This window comes from Lampetra planeri, chromosome 38 (genome assembly GCF_965212315.1).
Source record: "Lampetra planeri chromosome 38, kcLamPlan1.2.h2, whole genome shotgun sequence".
NCBI lineage: Eukaryota > Metazoa > Chordata > Hyperoartia > Petromyzontiformes > Petromyzontidae > Lampetra > Lampetra planeri.
In genome coordinates, this window is record NC_136144.1 from 2,989,008 (window position 1) to 3,007,070 (window position 18,063).

The 18,063-nt window shown below is 46.6% G+C and overlaps 1 protein-coding gene across 2 annotated transcripts in view; it reads left to right on the forward strand.

Moving 5' to 3' along the window:
- The window catches only part of LOC144731194 (contactin-2-like), a 361,376-nt gene that overhangs the window by 256,314 nt on the left and 86,999 nt on the right, over positions 1-18,063 (forward strand). For both annotated transcript variants that reach the window (XM_078612167.1, XM_078612166.1), the window contains exons 11-13: positions 470-605; positions 5,770-5,917; positions 13,252-13,379. In XM_078612167.1, coding sequence (XP_078468293.1) covers positions 470-605; positions 5,770-5,917; positions 13,252-13,379 — 412 coding nt within the window. The remainder of the gene's footprint in view (positions 1-469; positions 606-5,769; positions 5,918-13,251; positions 13,380-18,063) is intronic.

Below are 18,063 nucleotides of genomic sequence, written 5' to 3' on the forward strand. Positions count from 1 at the left end.
GGCTTCCCAGTGAATGCCAGCAGTGTGGAGTGGCTGTCGGTGGTTTATTTTTGTATTGTGTTGCGTGGTTGGCAATAACAAAGACTGACGCCCCCCCCCCATGCCTGTTGGGCAAAATGTTCATATTCTTAAATAACTAATCCCCACTGAAAACAAATGTAATAGTGGATTTTACGACGTGACAAATTTTTTCCTCTTTGGAAACGTGAAACGTGCAGTCGCTTACGTGAAATATTTTCTCGGTGGGTTTTGCTTTTGTACAACCACATTAAGGTAGAGCTCATTCCCATAAGTATGTATATTTAGGCTGTATATTCAACTCCTGTGTCCATGGCAATGATTTCGGCTCTGCGAAGCTAAGCAGGCCCAGGCCTACATCGTGAGGCTTAACGATCAACGAGTCGATGCGTGTTCGCACGCTGCCGAGCTCGGGTGCGGAGCATCTGCGTGCGTCCGGTGTCTCTTGCAGGGCAGGATATTGGTGAGCCGTGATGATGGCCGCCTGAAGATCACCAGCGTGAACATGAGCGACGAGGGCATGTACCAGTGCGTGGCCAGCAACGAGCATGGCGAGATCTACTCCAGCGCCCAGCTGCGCGTGCTCGGTGAGACCCAGCTCCCGGGGACGACGAGCCCTCTGTGGCCTTGCACTGTCCCTGCTACGAGTTACACACTGCAGGTCACCTGTGAAGTTACACACTGCAGGTCACCCTGTAAAGTTACACACTGCAGGTCACCTGTGAAGTTACACACTGCAGGTCACCTGTGAAGTTACACACTGCAGGTCACCCTGTAAAGTTACACACTGCAGGTCACCTGTGAAGTTACACACTGCAGGTCACCCTGTAAAGTTACACACTGCAGGTCACCCTGTAAAGTTACACACTGCAGGTCACCTGTGAAGTTACACACTGCAGGTCACCTGTGAAGTTACACACTGCAGGTCACCTGTAAAGTTACACACTGCAGGTCACCTGTAGAGTTACACACTGCAGGTCACTTGTGAAGTTACACACTGCATGTCACCTGTGAAGTTACACACTGCAGGTCACCTGTGAAGTTACACACTGCATGTCACCTGTGAAGTTACTCACTGCAGGTCACCTGTAAAGTTACACACTGCAGGTCACCTGTAAAGTTACACACTGCAGGTCACCTGTGAAGTTACACACTGCAGGTCACCTGTGAAGTTACACACTGCAGGTCACCTGTGAAGTTACACACTGCAGGTCACCTGTGAAGTTACACACTGCAGGTCACCTGTAAAGTTACACACTGCAGGTCACCTGTAAAGTTACACACTGCAGGTCACCCTGTAAAGTTACACACTGCAGGGCAACTTGTAGTAGGAACACAACAAACCTCCATGTGCTTAACACAAATTGTCAATTTGATGGACTCGTCTCTGTTATAGAAATGTGGAATATTCTCCTAAATGCTCAGGAGTGTTGCTATAGATGAGCATGATCCAATGCTTTGCGTTTAGCTCGGATGTATCTGGCCGTGTTACAGGACACCTGTTTCATGCTGACCATTACAAATACATTGCACCCGTTTTCCTTACTTTCGATGTGCTGATTCATCCAGTTTGAGAGCACTTGATATGTACTGCCAATATGTAAACGTCATTGTTTCAACACAAATCCTCTCACCGTGACCGACGCTACTGCCCAGCTGGCTGCTGCCTCCAGCAACGACTGAGGCTCTGGCACACGAGAGCAGACCTTGAGTTGACTCGCGTGTATGTGACTCTGGACTGCAAACCCACAGCACCTTGTCGTCTGTCCTGTGACCAGTTATAGTCGTCTCATTAAACTGTCTCCAGGCGCACCAAGCGTGCCATGCTCGGTGGTAAATTGTGGTTAGTCTATCTACGCATGTTTGAGTATAGTTCAATTTAGCATGGTTGGCTACGTACCGTACGAAAGAAGTTCAAAGTACATCGTCTTCTTCTATTTAAAACATTTTTCATGCTTAATCATAAAAAAATATTACAACCCTTCATCGATCGAAAACTGAATGAAGACCTCCTCATACGGTGTTGGTCATGGAGGCTGTGTAACCGTACTTCACCATGCCCGCCAGTGCGTGTTTGTAAAGCAGGAGACCCAAGACCGGTTCGACGCACACCCACCCACTGATGTTAGCCGAGGCCGGGATGCGATCTCCTGTGGCCGATGCAGAGATCAGTAGCGCGAACCGCAGCACCGCCGCTCCTCCCCTGCAATCCTTGCTCTGCTTAATTGCGGAGCACTATAACTTTTCTAACTATATTATTATTTTTCATTATAGAAGCTTAAGATGCTCACTGACCAGCTGAATGTGCCATCACTCATCATTAAAATTCTATATAAATTCCGCATGGCCGAGCGTGGTGCAAAGCACTGCCTTTTCACTATTGCTGGCGCGTGCTAATCGCTCGCAATTAAATTCAAATTACAGTCAATTCACTGGTTCCTAATGGGCGACCGCTAATCTGAAATATTCCCAGACCGACAAAGGCTTCTCGCAGCTTCAGACGAGAGGTAGTCGATGGGAAATCAATGCAACAAAAGAGTGTCAAAACATGAGAAGTTACATTCATCAAATCTCGTTGTCAAATATTTTACTGGGTAGAATCGTGATCGCAGCCGTTGCTGCACCGTTGGAAAGTTGCAAGTTCAATTCTAGTTAGGGTTTGACTCGGCCGACCATCCCTGTGTGGTCCATAAAATGAGCACTGCCGTGTATGATGTTGTCAGTGGTTGTGTTGTGGAGAGACTGGTCCCTGCGATGGAGATGATGTCACTCGAATATCATAATTGTACAGCTTGCTGGAGCTTTAAAGTCATATTTTCTCACTCGACGAATGTATAACTCGTGCCAGAGAGGTCCTGACATTGCACACACAGTTAGCTTCCAGAGTTGTTTCGCTTTTGGGTTCTGTCTTTAAGAAAATGTCTGGTTAATGTGATGCAGAGAGCACATGGCATATCCAACAAGTCACGTCCATCATTAAAACTTTGTTTGGCTGTGCTTGCAACTTTAAATCCCTTCTTAATGGTGATTTTTACTTCGCAGAGTGGGTATATACAAGCATATGTAATTAATACTCTTTGGATCATTCGGTAAAGTCACGTAGGTAGAATAATAATATATCACGACGTTTCGATCGCAACACAAGCAATCGTCATCAGGTGGGACAGCCACAGCAAGCAAAAAATACCTATTTCAGAAGTTTTTTTCTGCTGTGGTTGTCCCACCTGATGACGATTGCTTGTGTTGCGATCGAAACGTTGTGATCCATTATATTTCTACCTACGTGACTTTACCAAAAGAACCAAAGAGTATGGAATCCTGCAGTCACGAAAGCTTCAAATCAAGATTAAATGTAATTGCTTGGTAAGTGTTGGAGTGTGTTTCAGTGTTGGAGGAATTGCATTCGTTTGAGTGAGTGTATGTTTTTCTGTGGTACATAGTGATCTGCTTGGTTTGTCGTGGCATGATAGAAGGAGCATGTTTTCAGTTATTTTTTTTAAAGGTGGAAGTAAATTATTTGTAGATGAAATCAGGAAGAGGAGGGGAGGAGGTTGCGACGATGGGTGGGCCACCTGAGCAGGGTGGAGGAGGGCAGGTGACTGAGATGGGAATCCGGGGTCGGCGACCAGAGGGACAATCACAGCAAGATGGTGGGACACTGCAAGAGTAGACCTTGGAGATCGGAGATTTAGTGCCCAGTAGCTGAGGGACCTCGCAGGATGGAGGAAGCAATGTCAAGGTGCAGTGACATCAACAGCAGTGGCCGTTTCACCTTGACTTGACTTTGACTTCACGCACTCTGCTACAGTCCGAGTGACTCGCGTCTGAATCCTGGCCACGCGCACCGTGCCAGGATTTAACACGGTAAAGTGTCCCAAGAGGGCATTGCAAGGACATTGTGAAGCCAGCAACACACGTGTGGTCACTTTTGTCTTTTCATGATCTGGAAAAGCCAGGCAGAATGGGGTATTTGATATTCATTTGTATATTCTAGAATCTGATTTTATGGTACGCATGTGGTCAATTTAATTTATGGTGCATCTAAAATGTGACCATCTCAAACCGCTGTGCGAGCAGAGAAGATGTGCATTGTAGCACTGAAGATGCTACGGGGAAGGGGACGTGACATTGAGATGCGTGGGAATTGGCCGTGGCTCGGCAGAAGGAGGCCAGGGATGCCTCGATCATGGCCTTCAACGCGGGGAGCGAGGGCCGCGTGGACACCAAGGGGGGGGGGCAGCTCCAGACAGCAGTGTCAGTAGAGGACAAGGAGCAAACCCATCTGCCCAGTGAGCGAATTATATGATTTGTTTCACTGGGCAGAGAGAAATAATCCCGGGGGAGTGCCGGGCACTCCGTGACTGCTGACGATTCGCGAAGCCGGTCTCGGTGCGTCTTCAGGTGAAGGTGTTTGCGTGAGAGTTTTCCCGTTGAATTGGTCCGGTTAAATATTTATACAAATTAATCAATGAGCTGATTAATCTTGATTCATTACTTGTTGAGCACAGTGTTAGGAACGATTAGTCTGTGTTGTGCCTCAGAGGAGGCTGACATACGGTCGGGCGCGAGGAAACTCGGCACAGCGCACACGCACGCACGTGACTCGAAGGCTCAATCCGGGGAGCCATGACTCTGCTTGAAATATCAATGCTGAAGGACCTTTAAAGTGTCATGTGCACCTCATGCATTAATCATCTCCGCTCAATTGTTTAGTTATTACTCATTTCATTATGGGATTTGATTTTCCTGTTAATTAATCATGTATTTTTCGATTTGAAGCTTTCGTGACTGCAGGGATTCATCTTATTGGTTCTTTCGGTAAAGTCACGTAGAAGGGAAATAATAAAAGAATAATAAAAATACTAAAATTGTATTTTATTATGTTTTATTATTATTTTATTATTTCCCTTCTACGTGACTTTACCGAAAGAACCAATAAGATAATCATCTATTGTGGCTTCACGCACACTTTGTTCTACGTTGTAATGTATAACGCTGCTTCATCATCATCATCATCAGCCATGATCTAGCCATTGACATCCTACACGGCCTCGCAATGCACCAATCCAAGTAGCTGCTACACATGAGCTGATCCCACGTGCAGGGGGAGTCCTTCAGGGTCCCCTCGTTCGACCGCCGCTCAGCCAGTCGTCTCGACCTGGGGACACGCCTCCTGCCCAAGCGCATCAACGCAAAGCACTTCATGCGGAAATTACTTGACCTCGTCAGAGACAGCGTCGTACAGAAATACACTTACATGTTGAAATGCAATGTCATTGTGTATTTTCTTCATATCATGATCTTTATTTATGCTGCAGGAATCTGATGATCTATGAAGCTCTTTCTCACGGATGTCCAGTCGGGGCAGGTGGTCAGCGTTCTTCAGTCTAGCACTGGGGAGACGAAGCCACATAAGAAGGCCGTCTCTGGTGTAGTCCAATTCAGTGTTAAGGGCAGTGCATATCTTAATTATCCAAGCATATTTGTTTGCATGTTTTACCACGTGATGCATTATCATAGGTGTCTATGTGATGTTTTTAACATATTAACACCTGTATTGCTATCATTGCCTTTTCTACGTCAGTAGATTTCCCTTTGCCTGACGGACTTAGGTGATGCTCTTTTTTACGTCTCAACGACGGACCACCAGGAGGGGACGCGACGACCGCCACCACGTCCAGGCGAGCCGGGGCTCAGGGCCGCGTTGACGCTGGCCTCCTGCCGTGTGCCGTGTGTTCCCTTGGCTGGCAGCGTTCGCCCCGGAGTTTAACCACAGCCATCCCACGGTGGTGCAGGCGGTGCGCGGCGGCTCGGTGAACATCGCCTGCGCCCTCCACGCCGCCCCGAGGCCCAGCATCTCGTGGGGCCGCGGCACCGAGTCGCTGCCCAACAGCAGCAAGTGAGTGGCGGCCCTGGGGAGGCAACGCGTCGTCCCTCCGTGGCCCCAGTGGTGATCGCCCGTGTTTGTGATTATATTTCATGTTGTCTGATCTCTCCAGGAGAGCCACGCAGAGTCGTAGGACTCTTTTGCAGGAGGGTCCTTGCTGCTGCTACGTTGGGTTTTCACATTTTCAGATGTTTTCAGCCAATGTATGAGTCTTCGTACAAGTGACTCAATCTATTGTCCCTCCATCTCTGCTCTGAAGAAGGGCCATTATCCACAATCGTCAGTTTCCCGTATATTTCCATTCCATGAGGCAGTGATGATGAGAATGGAGGATGCTGCCACGGTGGAATGGTCAGCGGTGGCCACCAGCTCGCTCTGCCAGCATGGCAGCTGAGACAACAACAACGAAGCTTCAATCTCTGCTGCTGCTGTCCACACAACAGTTGGTTAATCAACAGGTCACATATTATGTGCGGATAACCGTCAAAGGTATCCTGCCAGGATTGAAGAATAAGGCCCAAATACCCTCCAGAAGGGTTGAGTCGAGCTCACTCGCATGTGGGACGTTCCACCAGCGGTGAGGGAGCACATTGACGCCTGCACCTCGACATTTGCCAGGGGGCGGTCATGATGAGGGCAGTGGGCTTTGTTGTTGTTCTTTTTATTTACATCATTATCTTTATAGCTACACGACATCAGAGTATCACTCACCAAAGAGTTCCGGTTGTGATTGATTACTTGCACTCTTAAAGAGACTAGATAAAAAGTTTTATTCAGAAATGCAGAATCCGAAGTTGCTGCATTCAGCTCCGCTCAGAGGTCACACGTCTGCCCAGCCAGGCCCTGGCTATCCGTGAGTCTTGAGTGGCAGGCGCCTGCCCATATCCTTGCCCCCTGCACACAAGCCTGGGTGTCAGCCACTGCAACTGAAACCCCCTTTCATTGTGGACCTTGAGAGAGGCGCTCGTTTTGGGGTGACCCTGTCGGCAGCGTCGATTTTTATTTTATTCCTTTGAAGTGCTCATGCGCAGTCTGCCCGGGACGGAGAATGCGAGCGGGAGGATGATCGATGCGGTCTGTAATCTCTCGTGGAAATAATTAAACAACCTCCTCTGTGTGCCGCGGCCATGTGATTGCTCATCCCAGAGGTCTACACGTGAAGGTTAGAGACCTTTTGTCATCCGTCTGATGACCATGGGTGTAGTGACTCGCCCCCTCAACAGGATTTAGTTCATTGCCACGACTCGAGGGTCACGTTGTGATTCGCAAATGCGTTCTGTTTTGCCGTAGTGATGCGCATAGAATCCACGTTGCTGTGAACCTGTAGAATCTGCGGTGTGTAATCTGTTAACCATACGTTGTTCTAGATTCCAGACGTGGGTTTTGCCAAATCTTTGGGTATTTCGGTAAAGTCACGCAGATACAGTGAGGGAAAAAAGTATTTGATCCCCTGCTGATTTTGTACGTTTGCCCACTGACAAAGAAATGATCAGTCTATAATTTTAATGGTAGGTTTATTTGAACAGTGAGAGACAGAATAACAACAACAAAATCCAGAAAAACGCATTTCAAAAATGTTATAAATTGATTTGCATTTTAATGAGGGAAATAAGTATTTGACCCCTCTGCAAAACATGACTTAGTACTTGGTGGCAAAACCCTTGTTGGCAATCACAGAGGTCAGACGTTTCTTGTAGTTGGCCACCAGGCTTGCACACATCTCAGGAGGGATTTTGTCCCACTCTTCTTTGCAGATCTTCTCCAAGTCATTAAGGTTTCGAGGCTGACGTTTGGCAACTCGAACCTTCAGCTTCCTCCACAGATTTTCTATGGTATTAAGTTCTGGAGACTGGCTAGGCCACTCCAGGACCTTAATGTGCTTCTTCTTGAGCCACTCCGTTGTTGCCTTGGCCGTGTGTTTTTGGTCATTGTCATGCTGGAATACCCATCCACGACCCATTTTCAATGCCCTGGCTGAGGGAAGGAAGTTCTCACCTAAGATTTGACGGTACATGGCCCCGTCCATCGTCCCTTTGATGCGGTGAAGTTGTCCTGTCCCCTTAGCAGAAAAACACCCCCAAAGCATAATGTTTCCACCTCCATGTTTGACGGTGGGGATGGTGTTCTTGGGGTCATAGGCAGCATTCCTCTTCCTCCAAACACGGCGAGTTGAGTTGATGCCAAAGAGCTCCATTTTGGTCTCATCTGACCACAACACTTTCACCCAGTTGTCCTCTGAATCATTCAGATGTTCATTAGCAAACTTCAGACGGGTATGTATATGTGCTTTCTTGAGCAGGGGGACCTTGCGGGCGCTGCAGGATTTCAGTCCTTCACGGCGTAGTGTGTTACCAACTGTTTTCTTGGTGACTATGGTCCCAGCTGCCTTGAGATCATTGACAAGATCCTCCCGTGTAGTTCTGAGCTGATTCCTCACCGTTCTCATGATCATTGCAACTCCACGAGGTGAGATCTTGCATGGAGCCCCAGACCGAGGAAAGATTGACAGTTCTTTTGTGTTTCTTCCATTTGCGAATAATTGCACCAACTGTTGTCACCTTCTCACCAAGCTGCTTGGCGATGGTCTTGTAGCCCATTCCAGCCTTGTGAGGTCTACAATCTTGTCCGTGACCACCTTGGAGACCTCTTTGGTCTTGGCCATGGTGAAGAGTTTGGAATATGATTGATTGATTGCTTCTGTGAACAGGTGTCTTTTATACAGGTAACAAGCTGAGATTAGGAGCACTCCCTTTAAGACACCTGGGAGCCAGAAATCTTTCTGATTGAGAGGGGTCAAATACTTATTTCTCTCATTAAAATGCAAATCAATTTATAACATTTTTGACATGCGTTTTTCTGGATTTTGTTGTTGTTATTCTGTCTCTCACTGTTCAAATAAACCTACCATTAAAATTATAGACTGATAATTTCTTTGTCAGTGGGCAAACGTACAAAATCAGCAGGGGATCAAATACTTTTTCCCTCACTGTAGGTTCAAAGAAAATAACAAAGAACTCCAATGTTTTGATCGCAACACAAGCGGTCGTCATCATGATGAATTCCTGCAGTCACAAAAGCTTTAAGTCTGAGTTTTGCCTGTCTCTGTATTGTGCATTTGATCGGAGCCGGAAGCATCCCGTCAGCTGTGAAACAAATTCACAAGTGTCCAGCCCAAGCTGGGGTCGGAAATGCTGGAAAATTACGGATGAAATTACACGGGGAGATAGTCCGTGTCACAAAAGTACTCGCAAACATGGGATTGTTTTCATCATAGAGTACCACAGCCGTGCATAGAGACCCACATACTTACATAGAGACCCACAGACTGACAGAGACAGGGTTGAAAATGTTGTTTTTCTCGAGTAATATATGATGTCAAACGCTGATTCCGAGCTATTAAAACATCCAAATACAAATGTTTGTAGGCCGAGATAAAAAATCGCAGTTTTATTTCCAAATTTCCGCTTCTTATACGGTGGACCACCAGGACATCTTTCCAATCTTGCGGAACCTGTCCAGGGGTCCATGCAGTTATAATAATGGCATTTAAAGTAACCTGCACAGAAACGCCACCCTCCTTCAGCAATTTGTTTGGTAAATCATCCCTGCGTAGCGCTGTACTTTGGCTCAGGCTCTGTATTGCTTTTCATGCTTCTTCAGCAGATGGGACATCAGCCAGCCATTTACAGGGGGTGACTACTTCCTTCAACCTTGGAGGTTATGAATAGTCCATTAATCTGCCCGAATAACATATGTGAACAATCTACGTGTGTAATAGGAGGCTATATGGTTTATAATTCTCCAGGTCGGTTATTGTCTTCTTTTTCGAAACGAGTCATCATTGCGGAATAATTGCATAACTGATGTGTTTCATTTGTCTGGAAAACGTTTTTTTTTAAATAGGTCCAATAACTCTGATCCAACAGCTGGTCCTGTTTTTTTATGGTTACAAACAGAAGTCAGCACTGTACCAATTTTCTATGCAAATGTTTGTTGTACGCTTGCGTTAATATACTTTGTACGTATCAACGATTTAATTCTTAATTGAATGTCTAATCGTTGGATGACGTGTTCATCCTCGTTACTCAGCCGGTACACATTGCACCGCATTGCAGGAGAGAGACCGACATGCACGCTAGGATTCGATCCAGACCGTCAGTTACACTGAGTGGTTGTTGAAATTATTTTCGGTTTTATAAAATGTTACCTCATTCGTAATTTGGGCTCCTTCTTTCGCTTGGCAAGGTAAATTAGCCACGTTATCTGTGAGGATATCGAGGCTATGAAGCCGTCCGTTAGCCCCTGCGGAGACTTGCTCAACGTCGGTGATGTTGCCCTTGAATTGGCGGTGCGGGCGGTGTTGAGTTACGTGTTATTTGGGCTAAGTCGCTGCCAAACGATATAATTGTAATATAGTTTCACACTGTGTTTAAAGGCTACCTTATTCTAAAGGCTGTAATAAAGACGATAATTGTTGCAGCCCTTTGTCCATTGCATGCTGTGTGGGACGTGGGTTATTCTTTTCGCAATTATTCACCACTCTGGTGAGTGCAGATTAGTGATGAATGGGAGTGGGGCGGGGGGGGGGAGATCCAGGACCGGTTCAGATATCACTCATCACCACTGATGTCAAGCGTGGCCGCGAATCAAACTTTGGTCACAGGGTTCATGACGCAGTGCGCCACTGTTCCCCTTCCCCCGCCCCCACCAAGAGTGATCCCTGCTGGCAGGACGACTGAACCCATGTTGGTGATCACGCCATCACCTCTGGTGGTGAAGCCGCCGAGTGCTGGGCTACCGCCCGCCTAGTTACTGAATGCGCTCCTCTTTTCAATTTGCCTCCTCCTCCACCACCGAGCCCCGCGAGACTGCACAATCAAAATGCCACGTCTCGTTGACTGTGAGGTCTTGTGTCGGCGTCGCGTCCCTAGCCATCCCGCCGCACGGCCCGGCAGGCTGCACACATTATAAATGTATTTCAATTGTCGTGGGTGGCATTTGCTTTCCGATAATGACCTCATTATTGAAATGGCGGTGTTTTGCGCCATCACTACGGAGGTTAGTCTCAATGTAGGAGAGCTGCACGAGGCGTCTGGGTGGCTCAGGAGGCCAACGCTGCCCCCGCGTCTGAGTCATGGCACGCGCCCGCAGCCGTCGCGCGTGTGTGTGTGTGTCAAGGGCCCATTCAAAACAAAGCCGGGTTCTTTTATAACAAGTTTCATGGCCTCGACGCAGTCACCACTGACACAAAAAATACATTGAGCACAATTTATGGTCCAGTGTCTAATTTGGGCAAGGCCAGCTATGGAGGGGTTAGAATATACTTGGTGTTGTCAAGGTGACTTTTGAAAAAAGTACTCAGATTTTATAAAGTGATGTCATTCCTTATTTGGTGCTTTTTTTAAAGTTACAAAAATGTGATATCTCATTAATTTTATAATTGCTTTCTTCAAACAAACTATTCTACATTGATTTAACTTTTGCAAACATCAGCGCAGTGCTCTGACTGTGGGCGTGAGTCGTGATCTGGCTTCTCCTGCTGCCGCCCTCACATTAACCCAAGCTGCTCACTCCATTAATTTCCCCTTTGAACATATGTTTGTAAATCATTTCAGAATTCTATAAAAATGTAAATGTGTATCTAGCTAAATATATATAAACTGGGTAATGCTTCGTATTAGTAACCCAGCTAAACACTCACCAAGGTAAAGGAGCAGCCATGCAATTTCTTACTCCGCTGCTGGCAGAAAGGTCTCCACACTGGCCAGACATCTTGAGAGAAGTGGGAGCACCCACACTATATCCCACTACATGCAACCTGCCTGGTGTTACCCATTCATACGGCTGGACTGAGGCTGGGGGATTTAAGCAACGTGCCCCGTTTCCTCAACTGTTGCGCCAGGAGATCGAACCAGCGACCTGCAATCCCGAGGTCGTCCCTGGCCAGTGTGAAAGCGTAGGCCGAGAATACCCTGTGGAGGAGCTGTCCAGATCTCCCTGCAGTGGAGGCGCTGGTAACATCGGTGGCACGGGCGAGCTGTTGCAAAGGCTGCACGTTTCATCTTCGTTTCGATGCGGAGCAATGATTGATATCAGAACGACGCTGTTTGGTTGTGTGCGGCTATCCCGTAACGCGTGCTGCCACTCTGGGGCTTAAATCCCCATGCCGGGGAGCCATGGTGTGGTTAATGTAAGGAGACGTATTGCTTGCTGTCCCAATCAATTAAAAATAGGTTTTAAATTATGAATGTCTTCTTTGCGGTCACAATGACCGATGCAGGGAAATATAACAACAGCTCGCATTGCTTGAAGCGTGCATCGCCAACGTGTTATCGACATATGTTGGTGCAATAGCAAAATATAAGTGCCGTATATTTGGGCTGCCTGCCATCTCAGGTTGCCTCTGTACTTAAATGAAATCAAAGCGTCTGGAACATTCTGATGGACCCGTTGTGGTACGCACTCTCCATCGGACTTGAAATATCCTATTGATCTCCCTGGAATACCAATGTGCTGATGTCACTGGTAAACTAGTGACCCACGATAAATAAGTAATAATCCTCTAACCCCTCAAGGGTAGGTGTCAAGTTTCCGTTGCACAAGTTAAAGACACTAATAGCCCTTGCACTGAGATAATGCGCAGCGTATCGTGCGTTTAAACCGTTTCCACTGAGTGTTAACAAGCATTTCATACTTTGCTAAGTTATAGCATCTCATTTTTTCACAAAAGTATTTTGTACACACGTTTACAATTTAAAATATATATATAACGCTATGTATTACTGCCATTGAAAGTGTTCAATACCATCGTATGCAAATATTAGTTGTCACGTGAACGTGTCAGAAAAATGCATGTTGGAAAAATATTCATAATTAACGTGTTTGGGTTAGATTGCGTAAGTATAAATGTGTCGTAACCCTCCACCATCCGACACAGCCAGTATATTCTTAAATATCTAACCCAACAAACCTTTATTATGAATGATATTGGTTGCCAAAGCCTAGGTCTTAAACTGGAAAAATGTGTTAGAATACATGCGTATGTTTAATTTTTATTCCTTGTTTTTATGACAAAATAAATGTCTCTGCTTGAATTGTTGAAGAACGTGAATGCAAATGTACGGGGCTCGTTGTTGGCACAGCATTAGCGAGGAGAGGGGGGGGGCATTTACTTTGTTCTGGGGGACTCGACAGATGCGAGATTGAACTTTTATTAGGGGGTGTAGAGGGAGGAAAGGTCTTGTTTAGATGCAATATTGTAATTTTCTCAGCAGGAGCCTGGACAGAGGGTAAACGCCGCTGTGTGGCCGGGCTGCTGCTGCTGCTGCTGCCGCCTGCGTGTGCAGAATGACGATCCTCGAAAACGGGAGCCTTGCGATTCGAGACCTGGAGCGGTCAGACCACGGAAGCTACACCTGCTTCGCCATGAACTCGCTGGGCAAGGCCAACGCCACCGTGACGCTGCAGGTCAAGGGTAAGATGCTTGCCCTACCGCATCGGCGGGCACAGCACTCGGCTTTCCCTGCCGGGTGCCGGGACACATTCGTCGCTCGCACGCGGCGGTGGCTGCGCTGCACGTGGCCTCTCATCCAGCCAGCAGTGCGGAGGCAGCAGCGAGGATTGATGGATCACACACCGCTACTCATTTTCAGGAGAGTCCAGCATTGGAATCTTTTGCCCATTCCATTCATTCGTGTTTGGCTGAGGGTGGAAGCCAGAGTGTCCACACATATGAGGGGGTGGCACTGAAATCTCAACACAGAAAGAAATAATCAACAGATAGGCTCAATCCAGTGAGCGGAACAAATCTGTCTACGGGCCACAGCCATTGCTATGCTGCTGCCATCTCCTGGCATCTCACAGCCCTCGACTTCCCAGCAAGTGGGATTGAACAAAGCCCTTCACCTAATGTTCGTTGTGATCTCTGCTCAGATCAATAGGCGCTAACATTCCCATTCTTCCATTATCTTTATGAGCACTGTAAGTAATACGGTACTTCAATGGACCGTTAGCTTTTGCAATGTGAAACTCCAATTCTCAGAAGGATTGTCATTCTATGTTCAAAGCGCCAGTTCTGAAACAAATGCCCGTATGCGGTGGGACACGAATTTACTGAAAAACGCATTAAGTATATGTGGCGTTTGTTTTGTAATTTACCAAATCTTTTCCAAATTCCCTAAGCCAGGTGCACCGGCAGATTTCATGCGAATGCCAGGCTTTCAATTACCACCCCTCGCCTCGCGCGCACATTGCACGGAGAGACGCTTTATGAAAATTAGATCGCTTGGTCAAGGGCAAGCGCAATCCGGATTTGGCGCTGGTTGTACAAGACACAAATTCTGCTTACCGCGCGTGTCATTTACCCGTCGCTTTTTGCATGTTTGGCGGCAGGCTGAGGCATTAAGGGAATACTCTGCCGGAATGCGCTGCGGTCTATGGACTGGAACGCGGCAAGGTTGGCTGACGGCTCGCACAACTCGCTATCACCATTCGCGCCACGTCAGTCATTGCGGGAATGTCAGCTGAAGGACCATTTGAAGCCCTGCCTATCCTGAGGGTTTGCTGAGGTTGCATAATCAAGCTCGTGTCTGGGACGCATCGCAGGAAGAGGGCCAGCCATAGGTTCCAGGTTGAGAGAAAAGCGATTCACGACACACACTCTACTATTGCCTAACCGCATAGGCCAAGAAAGCTCATGCACAAATCGCCACAATAATTTATTTATACTACTTACATTGGGCCGTACTTTCATATCTTAATTTGTATGATTAATTATTTTGTTTGCAATAATTTAAAATTAGCAATTGATTTTGGTCTTTTATTGTCGGTGACAATTACTTATAAATGCCCATTATTATGTTCTTTCGTAATGTGCGTGAATGTTTATTGATGAGAACACGCAAAATATGAACCCAATTTTTATCAATTTCGATGAATTCAATTACACCAAATATCTCATTAACCGTCTAAGATCCCATTAAGATAATATTTTTGATTTACGCATCGGAGATATTTTGGTACGAAGAGCGAGCTGTAAGTGGAGGCATTGAGACGCTGACATGCATTGCCCGATTCATACGAATCACGATCACCCGCTTAATGTCAGCTACCAGCTTCTTTGACCAAAATCACACTAAATGTACCAAATCTCAGAAGCCAAGCAGGCTTTGGGCCTGGATGGTGCTTAGATGGGCAACCACTGAGTATAACAGGTGTTACAAATCTTGACTTCAAGCTTTCGTGACTGCAGGAATTCATATTCTTGCAAACTGTGGGATAGCCGACGATGGTGCATTAAAATCCACTGCCAATGCACTGTTACTGTTATTACACCTCCGATTCGCACGGTTGGCTACCTATGGTGCAAAATAAGTTCAACACACGCAAAAACAAAGATGAAGACATACATACACTGTGTGTCCCCGCGTCTGAGCTCCCTGCCTTCACCAGGCCAGAGTGGCCAGCGTAGTCAAATAGGGTCAAACAGTCCCCACGACTGGCATAGCCTAGAGAGGCCCTCATCCAGCAGCGGATTGACAAAGTGTCGTAGATGCACATCTACTTACTGATCTACTTACTGTACTCTTGGATGTCGACTGTGAACAGCTGTGAGCTCTGACAGAAGGGAGAGGAAGCATTGGCAAGGTGCAGTGGCATTGCCTCCATTGGCCGTGATGACCTCTTGACTTTACCTTTTTGTCATTTTTAGCAGGAATCAAACTGTCATTTTGGCGCGTGGCGGCTTAGTGTGACCCTCGCCAACTACCGGAGGCTGTGTGCCCTCGTTTTCAGAGCTTGGCTTTGTGCGCAGGCCTAATCGGCTAGAGCACCGCACAAGGGCATTGACGGGCGTCCTCCAATACTCGCTCAATTAACCCTGTCCCCGGGAGAGTGACCCCCAAGGAGAGAGCTGCAGTCGGTTTTACTTTTCGCTTGTTGCGAGCGTTCAATGGGGCTGTGTTATTGAATGAGGAGCAAACGCTTCAGGTTTTTTTCTTTACATTTCATTTGAAACATTTTCTCCGTCTAACCCCCGAGTTTGTGTAATAGCAGTAACAGCAATGCCGTTCGTTAACCCGGGAAAGTATTCACGATTTTCACGCATGGTCTCGTATTGCGATGTTTGGCCAAATTATTTTCTTAACGAGTGTTTTTTTTTGCACGTAGGAAGAAATTGTAGTGCCCCAAGCAAACTCCCATGCACAACAAGAATATTCACAAAGCCAAAATATCCTCTTCCTGAATTGTGGGTTATGAAGTCACTTTCTGGGCTGACATCTCACCTTGTGGCCCAGTGGGAGTTTAATAGATCTCTGTGGGATCCACCAACTTTGCTTCTAAGGTGCTGGATGAGAGACGTGGGCCATGGAGGCGCAGACTGAATCAAGTTTCCCATGATGCAACTCCCTCGAACCCATATCAATGTTTAATGGCTGTAATATTATTACTCATCTTCGTCTGCCGTCTTTCAACGGTTTGTCTCGTGTACCTACTAAACTCTGCTGTAGAAGTGTAATGATACATCCAGTCCGTCCATCAAGATTAATTCACGTGCCTGGGAATCAATGTTGTTGTTTTGACCGTGTCTTTGTTTCATGCGGCTGCCCCCCCCCCATTCTCCTGGACAATCGAGAGTTGACTTTGGGTGCAGGGCTTTGTCAATGGCAGAGCTGAGGACGCCTCTGTCAATAGCAGGGCTGAGGGCATTCGCCGGTTTATCTATGCGCACGTAGTTTATCTCGGCTTCTCAGACACCAGACCAGGATTCTCTGTCAATCAGGATCTCAGCAGTGCTGGCAGAGTACTGGCACAGTGCTTTAACGTTGGACTACAATTAGCCTGACCATAATCCCTCTTAAGTCACCCAAATGTATACAGTGGACACGCATTTTAAGGAATTTTTGGGAAATTGTCGGAAATCCATCTTCAAGCAAGAGACTGCAATAATCTCATATGATGGATGAGACTGCTCAGTTTCTCAGCCGTCTGGAGAATTTTTTTTATCTAACCAACGAAATGAGTATAGTTCACGTTCTGTCGGAGCAGACACGGGCCCAGAGAGACATTCTGATTCACAGGGAAGACCTGGGAAATGTCCAAGAATAAAATGAAAGATAATTTAAATATTTCACTAAGTGAGCAACTTGTCAAAACGAATATTTAAATTAATCATTGCGGTTGTATATTAACGGAACATTTTTCGTAAAATTAGTGCGAATATTTATTAGGTTTTGAAAAAAATCTCCTCCCAAGGACAAAAATTGCCTTCTGTGGTGATTATGGTGCATTGTATCCCATTGAGGAAAGGAAATGCTACTGGTCTGCCTTAATTTATGTTCAGTCCTTCGTCAATCTACTGCTGGATAAAGCTCTCCCCAGGCTGTCTCGGTAATGGGGTTATTGACCAGAGTTCACAACGCTGGTTTGTGTGGGTTGGTGAGGGGGGGGGGGCGCTTTAATTAATAACTCGAGGGCCATGATCTCCCTCGCAGATCTTCCACTGAGATTTGGTGAGCTCCTTGGGCCTGGCTCTTCCAGGCCAGACAGGTGGGAGGGGGAACATTTGGTTCCAGGGCCTATCTTCTTATCCATGCATGGACGGTGGACAATTTAAAAGATATATCAAGCAAAATCAAATTGCTTTGCTTCTTTGAATATTAGGTGTCGTTCCAACGTGAACCATGTTAGTTCAGATGAATGTATCTTATCCTACATCATTAATGTGAAAAAATGAAGTACAAAATTAAATACATTTAATTCATACGTACAGAAATGCATTGTTATCACATTTTTATAGTGAAACTACATATGAAATCTCAATGTGAATTTGAAAAATATCAACCATCTCAGATTTGTGACGACGTGTAGGTCATTTTAAGAACCAAAGGAATGGGTGGCATAGCTTCGTGGGCCTCAAGATGAATGAGTTTACAACAAGTGTGTTCAAACAAATTGGGGTCTCTGTGAGAAGGGCACAGCTGGGAAGCGGGGCAGAGAATGTGAACGAGGGGCAGCCTTTAAAGAGGTGATCCAGCATTGCAAGTATGGAATAACGAGGCGGACCAAAGCAGGCTGGAGCAGAGGTCGCAACCGGGTACCCGATACCCGTACCCTACCCGATACCCGGCTACCCGTACCCGGCCGGGTACGGGTACGGG